This window comes from Clupea harengus, chromosome 8 (assembly GCF_900700415.2).
Source record: "Clupea harengus chromosome 8, Ch_v2.0.2, whole genome shotgun sequence".
Taxonomy (NCBI): Eukaryota; Metazoa; Chordata; class Actinopteri; order Clupeiformes; family Clupeidae; genus Clupea; species Clupea harengus.
Genome location: NC_045159.1, coordinates 11,140,324 through 11,152,574, shown reverse-complemented (window position 1 = coordinate 11,152,574; position 12,251 = coordinate 11,140,324). Strand labels below are relative to the sequence as shown.

Below are 12,251 nucleotides of genomic sequence, written 5' to 3'. Positions count from 1 at the left end.
GGGGTGCCTCTTTTAATGTACATACGTTGTTTGATCTTTTCATAAAGCCGGCGTTGATTTTTTATAGATTTTTTTTTTCCTCATTAAAGGTAAAAGACATTAGTTGAAGGGCATAGTTGTGGAGTGCTGGAGCTGAAGACAGAGAAGTTGTTTGAGTGTCTGACCTCATTCGAACACACCATCTCTCTCTCTCTCGCTCAGGGTGAAGGTCTGACTCACTGCACTCCTGTGGTGGCAATTACTGCTTCTTTCCCTGATTGAAATAATTACTGAGCCTGCTTTAGATTTGAGGTGTATTAGGTACGAAAACAAGTTGCAAATGGACACACTCACACTCACACACACACACACACACACGCACACACACACATACAGAAGAATCTATGATGACATTCACTTTGTCTTTGCCCATTAAATGTTAAGTGATTTTATCTCTCCCACGCTTGTCGGCATCCTCCCGCCCAGTGGCACTGCTGGAAATCCCTTTCCTTAATGTCCCCCCTCCTTTTAATGTCCCCATTGGTCTTTATGGTAATGGGGTGGAGTGGAGTGGTGGTGGGGGGGAAAGTAGATTCTGTGATTGCCTGTAATATGCACAATGTCCCATAAATGCTCATCTGGCATAACCACATCTTCATTTTTCATGGAGGTCTTCTCCTCCTGGAGGCCATTAAAGTGAAAGATGCATGTAAGTGAGTGAGCGTAGGTACAGAGAATCATAGCGCTCCATCCTGACTCGTTTGACACGCCCCTCCCACAGATACGAGAGTGACAGCTGGGCCCCGCCCCTTCCCGTGCAGACCTACCTGCACCAGGGCCTGGCGGATGAGCTGGAGGAGGAGGAGCGCGTGCCGACCCCGCCCGTGAGGGGCGTGGCATCGTCTCCCGCAGCGGTTCCCTACGGCCAGCCGTCGTCCGCCGCCGCGTTAGGCTCCTCCCACAACGAAGAGATGCAGTCGATGCTCCAGGCGCACCTGGACGAGCTGACGCGCGCCTACCAGTATGAGGTGGCCAAACAGTCATGGTGAGGAACCCGCAGACGAGATTTGACTTTCGCTACATTAACAAGACAATGTAAACAAATGCAAACCAACTTACACATCTGGCTTTGTTCTGGTTATATGATGTTAAAATGTATGTGTTTATATTACGTTCTCCTTTCCGTCATTTCCAGCTGTATTAGTTGGTTGGTCTGATGAGAATCAAATGTATTAGAAACAGTTGATAATATGAATTTTCATTGATGTTGTTGTTTCACCAAGTACGCTGTGATGAAAGACAGTTTCCTGCACGTGGGCCCAGTTTTGATGATGACCATGAACACGATGTGTCATCTTTTGATGTGACACGGTCAATGAATGCAGTACAGGGAATAATAGGCCTATTGGATTACATTTATCTACAGGGACTGCAAGCAGTGAATTCACACACCTGCTCATTGTGCACGACTCAAAGCCAGACAGCTCAACCACACCAACTTAACCCCTATGCAAATGCCTCTCCTTTGCATATCAAAGCGTTTCCCCAAACATTACATGAGCCTGGCATTCCCACAAAATGTCACACTAAGGCAGGGGTGCCGTGTTGCCTGCAGGTGATAAACGGTGCTCATTGATTACGGTTGTAACCAGCACCGGCAAAAACTTGTCAAGCATGGCTTTGGGGGGGGGGGGGGGGGGGGGGGGGGGGGGGGGCAGTGACATGTACTTGTGCTTTTGGTTGGTGGTCGTATTGTTGAGGGGGGGTGGGGGGCGGAGTAATGACTGGGTTTGGTGTCGGCGTGCGTGTCTGACAATGGAGAGAGAAAGAGAAAGAGCTGGTAATTACGCTGGGGGGCGTCTCCGCGGTGAGGGTTGTCAAGGCGGGCAGCTGGGCTCCAGATAACACACACGCGGCTGACAGGCCGGCACCGCCGCTCCATTCTTCTGCCGGCACAAACCCAATTATGCCCCCATTGTGCCGCCACCGTGGCGCCCCTGCCGTAGAATTAACGCTGCTCAGCCTGGCCTGGCTGGCCGGCCCGCACCCACTACCGCTGCCGGCCTCGCCGAAGAAAAAAACACAAATCTAAATTCGATCTCCATTCAGTCTAGCTCTCTCCCTATTGAACTTGTCTGGGACTAGATGGTCTCTCTGTTTCTCAAGGGGGTTCTTCTTCTTCCTTAACCTTCTCTCTCCCTTTCTCTCTCTCTCTCTCTCTCTTTATTTTTCTCTGTCCATCACCCTACCTCTGGTTCCTTGTTATTTTTTTCCACCATTGTAATTCCCTCACTTGGAGTCATTATACATTCTTCAATGGTTTTTGTTCTATTTTTGTGTGTTTTTTTGTCTTTTCACACAGGCATATAAAGGGCAGCCCTCTCCCACCCAAGGCCCCCGCTCCTCCCGTGGGCTACGTGTCCAGCACGCTGGCCTCTGATCTGGGACCAGACATCCTGACAGACGGGGAGGAGGAGGAGGACGGAGACAGCGAGGAGTACGACTTGTCGCGGCCGCTGTGCAAGCTGGACTACACGCCCGGGCGCAGCATGGACAACATGGAGGGTCCAGGCAAAGGTAATAAGCAGAGTCAGGCATGTCCACAAACACCCAGCGCTGTCACCGCAGGAACATACACCACAAAACACACACACACACGTGCTTCCACACAGACTCTCTCCTCAGCAAAGGAGCACACACACCAGCAACACACCCTTATGTCAGCACAAGAACACACGCAGACATCCCCCCCTCCAAAAGCAGTTTTCAGCTCATTAGAACAACACACAGACAGGCGCACAACACACTTTCCTTTCATTACCAGAAAGCACAGAGATGTCTCCACAAGCGGCCTATTTCAGCACCGGAGCACACGCAGTCTGACATGTCTCAGACAGAACCCTCATGGTGCTTATATTACCATTCCCCTTCCTCTTTCCTCTTCGGTTTGTATCTCTGTTTCTACCGTGACTTGTTTAACTGTACACTGCCAACTCCGTGCCACCAGTTTCTTCTAAAATAACATTTCATGAAGCTAGCAATGTCACAGGATAGCAGAGCTCATAAGCAGACCCAAATGTACATATGTATTCAGCGTGTTGTGTGGTTGCAGTGAAAACATCTGCTGAATGATTCATCTGAATGTAAATGTCTGACTGCAGATGAGCTAAAGGTGGAAAGGGTGAAACGATTGAATATATAAACAGGAAACACAAGAGCTGGGACTGAATGTCCTCAGTGCACACTGTCATAGGACTCAGGGTTATTAGAGAGCATCTACAGACCCACCCGGGCACCAATCCGCTCTCTTATGAGATAGAGAGGCCAGCATCATTTCTGTCTTAATTACCTTTCATTCTATGGGACAATACCGGAATGCTCCACAGAGGATAAGATAGGACACATACACACACACACACACATACACGCACACACACACACAGAGACACACACAGACACAAACAATCACAGGTTAAAAGGATAGAGTACAGGACACAGATAATAGGTTGGGGGTGGGGGTCGGTGGCACGCATATAAACAGGTATTGAAACAATCAGTCAAAAGAACTAGACATGACATGCCAATGTCAACAACCAGAATGAGGTGAGACCTGCATATTATGAATGGTGGTTGGAGTCATTTGTTGTCATTAATGCAAGCAGCTTCCTGTGTGTTCTGTATTCATGATTTAATATTTCTTCAGCAGCAGACGTGTTTAAATATTGTCTCCTGGTTGTCCTCGCCATATTGGGGTGAATATTGGATACGGTGGTATTTGGCTCTTAAGTGTTAACTGTATCTGAATGTCACTGGAGAGATTTCTTTATGTCGGCGAGAGAATCTTGTTCTGTTTTAGCTGACATGATGCTGATTTTTCAATTTCCTCCCTACATTCTCAAATGACCCATTCAAGTTCCTTTTTTTTTAATAGTGACTCTGAAATTTCATGAATTTTAACAAGAAATGGAATGACCGATAATGAGAGAGGAAGGTTATACAACTAAGAAATTTGCATTGCGTGAACAAAAAAGAAAAGAAAAAAATGTGTATGCAGCATTCAGGAGCGAAATGAATTTTTGATGGAAGCAATCATTCCTGTTTGACATCTCATTTAGCCCCCCCCCCCCCCCTTTCATGTCCTTCTGATGAATTGTTGGGGGTTATGAGAAGACTACGTATATAATATCACAGTTCAGTTTTTTAACATGGCTGGACTTCGTTTAAGAACAATTCTAGCCCATAGTGACATTGGAAACACAGACTACAGTGTTAAAATGACTGTCCGTTCATGGCCAGCACCTCATATTCAATCATAGATCTTATTATATTTTTGAAAATCTTACTTTCCCAGACTCTTCGGATGATATTGTGCAGTTAGCCATGGAAACATTTCCCATTAACTTTGGTGAATAACCATGGAGACATGTAACGAGAATTGATCTCCTTTTACTCGTCCAATCAATACAATGCGAGAGCCTTGGTGATAGAATAAGTGTAGGCTTGCAGGGTGAAGGGAGGATGGAGGAGGAGGAGGAGAGGAGGAGATGGAGTAGGAGGAGATGGGGTGTTTCACTTGACTGAGCAAGCAGAAGTCTATTGGTAAGTGTGTTTGGAGTGTGGGGGGGGGGTCTGTAGGTGAGTGGCGGACCACCGTGGGCCTCACTGCAGTTTTTCCGGCTGATGATGGAACAGTGGTCCGGGCGTATTTGACACGCGGCGTCTCTGATCTATCGGCCGGCGCCGTGATGAAGTAGTTACCGCGCCGTTATCAGCAACCCGGTGCCGCCGGCACCATGCAAGAGCAGTGGACTAGATCTGATTATTTTCTCTGAAAGGTCTCTCAGATTCCCACTTTCTTTCTTTCCTTCTTTCTTTCTTTCTTTCTTTCTCTTTCTTTCTGTCCTCCCACCTCCGCACATCCTCCTCCTGCTCCTCCTCCTCCTCCTGCTCCTGCTCCTGCTCCTCCTCCTCCACTTCCTCCTCCACTTCACCTTTGCCTGTTTTTGCGTCTTTGCTTTTGACTCTCTCCCCTTCTATTGTTCTCTGCCACCACACCCACACACTGTCCCAGAGGGTGTGTGAGCGTGAGGAGAGTGTGTGTTGGCAGAACATGACCCACTGTGCTCGTTGGCTGGTTTTACACCGACTCGTCGGGCCGAAGAAATCACTTATTCAGCACGGCCCCCGAAGGAGAGGTGCAAGATCATCAGAGGTGTCTGGCACGCGGCCCGGCCCTCTCTCAGTCCAACTTTGGCAGACTATCCTCAATGTAGTTATCGAATGGTCCTCTCTCATGTTATGGGTCTGTTTATTACATTGCTATTACATTGCTATAGGTACTGTGGCCCAGGAAGTAGATAGACTACTTTCTACAAACCAAGTAGATATGTGGTGATTGAAACTCCTTGATCTATTGAGGTTGTCTCTACCACATGAAATGCCCAGTTTTCAAACACACATGTCCAGCCATCCATGTCAGTGTGACCGAGTTCCTCATAAAGAGATATTTGTTTTTTGTGTGTGTGTGTTTATGCCTCTGTGTGTGTGTGTGTGTGTGTGTGTGTGTGTGTCTCCTCACCTCTCCAGGGAAGGCCTACTCCTCACGGACCCAGCCTGACAGCCCCCTCTCCTCAGACAGCAGCCTCTTGGGCACACAGAGCCTAGGCCACCGGAGGGCACCACACCCCACGCGGAAACAGCGGGCAGAGACGACGGGTGTGACTGAGCCCCGCAGAGACCCCCACCTCAGTGACGGTGAGAGAAAGAGGCACAGTGCTGCTTCCTGCATAGTATAAACTGAACCAGACATAAATAATTGGTAATATTAAGTCATTATAAGTAACTGGTCAATAGGTAATAAGTAGATAAGTAATCTATATATAAACAACTATGTAGGAATAGAGACATTGTACTGTAGAAGATCTGGATCTGGGTCTCCAGTATCAGCTGAATTGCTGATGAAGAATTATCTCTCAATGATTTGTGTTGATGTTGTAGTGAGAGGTGTTAATGTTTTTAGACGCAATTGTCTGAAAGGGTTTTAGACCACGCTGAGCATGTGCATTTGTTTGTGGTAATTCTATTCCCAGAGGATTTAACACAGTGGTGTGTGCATTTCTCTTTTGGAATGCTCTTCTATAGCTGAGTTCAGCATCATTTTAATTGCATTTCTATCCCCGTTGAGGTCTCATATTCACCAACTGTGGTGGGCTTACATCCTCCCCAAGGGCATACGGTTCTACACAATCACACTATAGGGGCCCTAATTTGATAGGTGTGCACAGTGGGTTTACAACAAAGAGGGGCATCGCGTGAAGCTGTTTTGATTAATAGGGCACGTTCATTGGGTAATTTCATAACAAACGCACAGACCTATAGCGCCTTCGAAGGCAGACTGCCTCATTTGTGTGTGTCTTGTCAAAACGCTAGGCGTTGCATGGCAATTCTTTTGAGACAGCTGTCCTTCTTTGAAATGTAACCTGCATCGTGGTTTTCAACATCTGGCAAGCACATCTAATCTAATCTCTACACAGTTAAGAAGCATTAACTCAGTTACTAAATTGACTAATTATTTAACTCAACAAAGTATGTCACCAAATGGCTATGTAGGCTATGCCACAACGCTTACAGACATAAAATAACCCAGTAACCCATCATTCACGGGCCTCAGTGTGCAACAAAAAGATCGAAAGGTAATAGTTTACATATTTTACAGCATGGACCACTAATCAACACATCATTATCCCATTTACTGTTCTAAAATAACCTGACGTCTCTCAATACAGTGGCAATCAAGATAGGCCTTGTATGAGGAGAGCCATTTCTCTGTCTAGAAACGGGAACATTCCATAATGTTTGTTTCGTTTTCACTGTATATTAGATATGTTTTGTTGCAGGCTGCTGAATCTGATATATCAGTAATGTTGTTTGAATTAGTAGCACCAACCACATAACGACTTTATGTCGTTGTAATAGTGAAAGTGTTGTGTGCAGAAATAGCCATCATCATATAGATTAATTCGCCATTAGTGATTATTCACTTTACTCTGGATATGAAATATTACCTGTGTGTTTCATAGACGTCTTTGCTGTTTCATGAAATGCTTAAATTCAGTCTATTTAAAATCCATTTACTCCACTTAAAGAACTGTCGTTGTGCGATCAATACTTTCCTGTGTCTGGGACTGTTTTTGTTATTTTGTGAAAAAAAAAATGCTTAGAAGATGACCTTGATGTTTTTGGTTTTCATAAGCGCATATACAGCGTGTGTTTTTGTCCACCAGTAACAGCGGTAACAGAACTTTTGTTCCCCTAAAGAAATTAAGCTTCCCATCCCTACTAACCTCTTCACTTATCTTTGCACTATATTCTCTATACAGTGTTCTCCTAATATCTTATGTAGCTTTCATGCATGTATATTAGGCCCATATGACTATATGATAAAAATAATGTGAAGACCAAAGCATTAATTACACTTTGGTGGTTTGAACTATGCTGGGCTTTTATCAATACAACTCAACATATTTATTCATTTCACATTGACAATTTCACAGTTTATATATATATTTTCATAACATGCACTGATGTTTCTTGGACTTGAACCAAACAAATTTTAGGTGGCTTGTCATCACAGCACCTGTCCACAGAGAAGTCCTGTTGATATGACTGGCTCAAAATCTGTGGCAAACCCCCAAATCAATATGTCATTTCACCTGCCCCACAAAGGTCTCCCACTCCAGCTCGACCACCAGTGAAGCTCAATATGATTTTAATGCAGTCTGAACAAACCCTTGGTAAACCTCCCCTCCCCTTTCACTTCTGCCCCCTTCTCTCTCTTCCGTAGGGCGCTCGGCTGCCTCTGAGCCTCTGAACAGCGTTGGGGCACGCCTGCACGGCTCCTGGGGCACCATTGGATCGGACACGCCGGACGAGTGCCTGGTGTCCACCCTGGAGCGACAGCACATGGGACCCTGGGGCGGCTCCGTCTCCTCCTCCAGGGGCACCCTGGGACGCGGAACCCACCAGAGGCCCTTCCCTGACCAATCAGAGCGCGGGCGCCTGGGCCCCGGCTGCATGGAGTTGAACCACAGAGAATTATGTGAGTGTGCCGTTCCCATGGCAACAGCCTTGTGTTTGGGGATCGTTATGGGTTTGAAAGAGATGTGTCTCCTCAACTAGTTGTCTTTTTGTGTCTTTTCTACTTGCTATACTTTGACTGTTTTGTTGGTGTGTCTATTGTCCGTCTTGGTGTAACCGTATCTCTGTTTGTCTTGTTGTCTGACTGCATTGTTTGTCTGTCCTACTGCCTAGCCTGTATTTGTATTGGCTCGACTGTGTGTCTGTACGTGTTATTGTTCGACTGCCTGTATGGTTTTACTGTCCACCTGTCAGTGTGTCTCACCTGTTTGTCCGTCTGTCTTCCTTCTGCAGAATGGCCCGTCTGAATGAAGAGGTGGACCTTTCACTGCCCCCACCCCCGGTCCCCGAGTAGGGAAGTCCTGTCGAACCCGTGCAATGAATCTCTCTCCTCTTTGTGTCTCCCAGAAGAAGAAAGAAGGAAAGAAAAAAAGAGAGAGAAAGAAAAAAAAGAGATGGAAAGAAACTGATGGTGGTGTACAGACACATGGATACACGTCTCACTATGCCCTCTTCTCCTCCCACTTTTCCCTCTCCTCCTTCCCTATTGGATAATTGTCTGACGCGCCCCCCCCCCCCCCCCCCCCCCTTCCTTTTTGGGTTTTGTGTCACGAAAATGTAAATCACTTATACAATATAAACTTGTTGTGAATGACGCGGAAAAAAGAGAAATCACAGCTGTAAGCTTATTGTCCCTTGCCATGGAAGAAAAAAAGGGATTTGTATTTCTTGTAAATATGTTTTTATTATTATTATTCTGTTTGATGTTGCTTTGCTATGCAAGCCAAAATCAAATTTCTAGGTTTGTGTCTCTTTCAATGGTCATTTTACATTGTGTATTGATGGAACGTGGTGTCACAATGGTTAATTTTGTTTTTGTTTTTTCATAAATGCGCTAAATATTTGCTAAGTTATTATGAATAATTGTTTACTTTGCACAGAATTTTTTTTTGGTGACAAGCACAACGTCTTCAGCCTTGGCTGACTTGTAGAAAAAAAGGAATGATTATGTTGAAAAGAAGTGTCTGTACTGAGGAGAGGAGTGGGGAAACAGGGGAAGGAAAAGAGTATTAAGAGATTTCAGAACAGAGCTTTTATCATCCTGCACTCCATTGTGCAGTGGCAGTTTTTGTAGGCAGGATGTGACAGAAGAATACAGAGAGAGAGAGCGAGAGATACGGTGAAAGAGAGAGAGAGAGAGAGAGAAAGTGTGTGTCTATAAAACTTATTGTGAAGTGGTCAATCCATGAAGGTCAACCGTTGTCCTCCAAGGAATGAAAGAAACAAAGAACGTAGAGCATTTTTGGGAGGCTCAAAGGAGAAAAAGAATTAAAAGAGACGTTTTGCAGGATAAAGAGTGCTTTAGGTATGCAGACATCTCAAGCTGTCCTCCCTTCCATCACAGAGAGGAAGCCCTCCATACAGTATGCAGATGGCAGCTCACGGTCCCCTCTCCTCACCGCGGACACACATCAGTAACACAGGAGGGTATTTGCCATATGTGTGGGGAGGAAAAGACAGCACAGATCTGTGGCCACTGAGAGGACTCCTGTATGACCACTTTTCTATTTGATGTTTAGTTTGCATGATTAGCAAACTCAATTCCGTTTTTCAATTAGACTGAAAGGAACCATACAGTCACTTGTAGTGTGCAGCCACAGCTTACTATTCTCTCTGGTCCTTTGTCACCTAAACCAGTGTCCGATAGAGAGAGCTTTCTGATGTTTTTTTTTTTTTTTTTCGTAAATGAAACGGCTGTTAAAGCTGCCCTCCCCCCCCCCCGTTTTATGCGCTGTGACCGTGAGTCACAGTGGTGCGTGAGCCAGTGAGTTTCACTTTTTTCACGTCTTTGTACTGTTCTTTTTATTTCTCTTTCTCTGTGCGGTTTGTAACTCTCTCCACGTGTACAGAGTCGCCCTCGACTGGCGGCTGGCTCTGGGCGGACCTGCGTCGGATCAAGGGCCGGATGTGGGCCGGGGCCGCGCCGGGTCCGCGCCAGAGGCAGCTGCGAGCCCCAGGGTCTTAACCTGCCGAATCTGTTCTGCCCTCAGGAAAACACAGGCACTTGCAACGTGACCGTTTCTGAAGAAAAGAAAAACATACAACAAAAAGGAAAAAAAATCAACAAAAAATTCCAAATAAAATATGTATGTGAACATAGATGGCCTGGTCTGGTTAAGTTATTTTGGGCTAAGAGTTTTAATGAACACAAATTCAGAATGTCATCCCACTGCATGTCACCCCCCCCTCCCAACCCCACCCCACCTCCTCTCACACACACACACACACACACACACACACACACACACACACACACACCCTGTACGCACTCATAGCAAAAGCTGAACAGACGTGAAACATATGCACATGATGGAAACAGCCATTGGTTGCTGGAGATCAGAGTACATCCAAATGCATTTCCTTCAACATAGCAGACTGTATGTAGAAGTGCCGCTGTGAAAACTAAATCATCTGATGAGCAGATGGTCTGTCAGCAATTTGCCCCAATTTGGCTCCCTCATAACCAAGTCCTCCTAAAAGTGTTGACTTTCTGTCTGCCTCCACCTCCACCTCCACCTCCACACAGCCAATGGGGGCTGAGTGTACTTATGCAAAAGGGATCTCATGGCATCATGCAAGTCTGTACTACACGCTGTCCCCATGAAGATGAGTCCCTCATCTTAGAGTAAAGTGCTTTGGGTATCGAGAAACGCACCAATAAAAGTCTAACCATTCCTGTATTTCTCCATCCACTAACACTGGGCTGACTCATTGCCCCCGGTCACTGAAATGCATAACAAACCTCCTCGAACAAACTAATTAATAAATAAACAAATAAAACACCATCGCTTATTTATTTTGGATTCATCAGAGCCTGCAAATGCATCCTAACGGGCTGAAATGAATGTGATTAATGCGGAGAAGCAGTTAAGTGGTGATCTGAAATTAAAATCGTGTTTACTTCTCTACCCCATCACAACAGCTCTTCACCTTAACGGCTTGCCAGCTCTGCACGCTCCGTCTGAATTGATGATGAGACGTATTAGAGAGTATGAAACACGTGCAGAGCTGGATCAGCTCATGTTGTCGTGTTTACACAGTTGAGCGTCTGCACTCTCCAGATTTGCCTTCTTTATTTTTATTTAATACACCCCACAGATAGCAATTACCAATTTCTTACTTGTTAGACGGGGAGACATGGTTCAATTTGCATGGGCTTCATAGCCAGTCAGAGATTATTATTGGTCCCAGAAAAAAAAAGCTGCACCACAACTGTTTTTCGTAATAGAACTAGCTCCCTCTAGTGGATAGGGTGAAACACAAGCATATTTTAATTGACCTTCATTTTTGTCTGACATTATATTTGTGTTTGTGAGTGTGTGTGTTCATGTTCATGAATGTATCTGTAGGTGCAACATTTGTTTGATTATGAACGGGGTATATTTGTGTGTGTCTAACCATGATTATTTATCTAAATGTCTGCCCATGTCTGTATGAGTAGTATGGATTTGTGTTTACCGATCAAATTGTGTGTGCGTGTTTGTGCATGCGTGTGTGTGTGTGTATGTGTGTGAACACGTGTAGTTACAGTACTTGCCTTAGGTTTGCACAGGTACATTTGTGTATGTTTGACCATGGGCACATACTGTATATCTGCATGAGCGGTATGGATTTGAGTTTGCCGGATGAATGAATGTGTGTCTGTGTGCACTTGTTTGTGTATTTATGTGTGCTCCGTGTCTATTGTGAGCCTTTCAGTTACAGGATTGGGGCTGTTTTGTCAAGGTCAGGTTTTTGAGTTTTCAATAGATGCTGAACATAATCAACACACATGGTCACACACATACACACCCACACACACTCACCAACTGATGGAAATTGAATTTCAGTGTGAAAAGGATTCTCTATTCAAGGGAAATATCTGGAATGAAAACAGTTTGCCTTGAATGGGAGATGGCATCCGGTGAGCAGAAAATTGTTTCCACCGCCGCTGTCAGACAAACACACCCACAGTCAGCCCCGCTGTGGGAAGGTGGCTGCTTCAAGACGCCTTTCACCAGGAAGGGTTTATTAAAGTGCTTCAATCTTTTCTGTGTAGATGGGTAGCTTGTGGTCTAGTTCTGATTATCAGGTCC

At 45.4% G+C, this 12,251-nt stretch overlaps 1 protein-coding gene across 9 annotated transcripts in view; it reads left to right on the top strand.

Moving 5' to 3' along the window:
• The window catches only part of LOC105901021 (roundabout homolog 2-like), a 174,538-nt gene extending 165,988 nt beyond the window's left edge, over nt 1-8,550 (top strand). For all 9 annotated transcript variants that reach the window (XM_031571834.2, XM_031571831.2, XM_031571829.2 and 6 more), the window contains 5 exons: nt 761-1,024; nt 2,342-2,556; nt 5,566-5,733; nt 7,823-8,077; nt 8,410-8,550. In XM_031571834.2, coding sequence (XP_031427694.1) covers nt 761-1,024; nt 2,342-2,556; nt 5,566-5,733; nt 7,823-8,077; nt 8,410-8,411 — 904 coding nt within the window. In that variant the 3' untranslated portion in view covers nt 8,412-8,550. The remainder of the gene's footprint in view (nt 1-760; nt 1,025-2,341; nt 2,557-5,565; nt 5,734-7,822; nt 8,078-8,409) is intronic.
• The last annotated feature ends 3,701 nt before the right edge of the window (nt 8,551-12,251 follow it).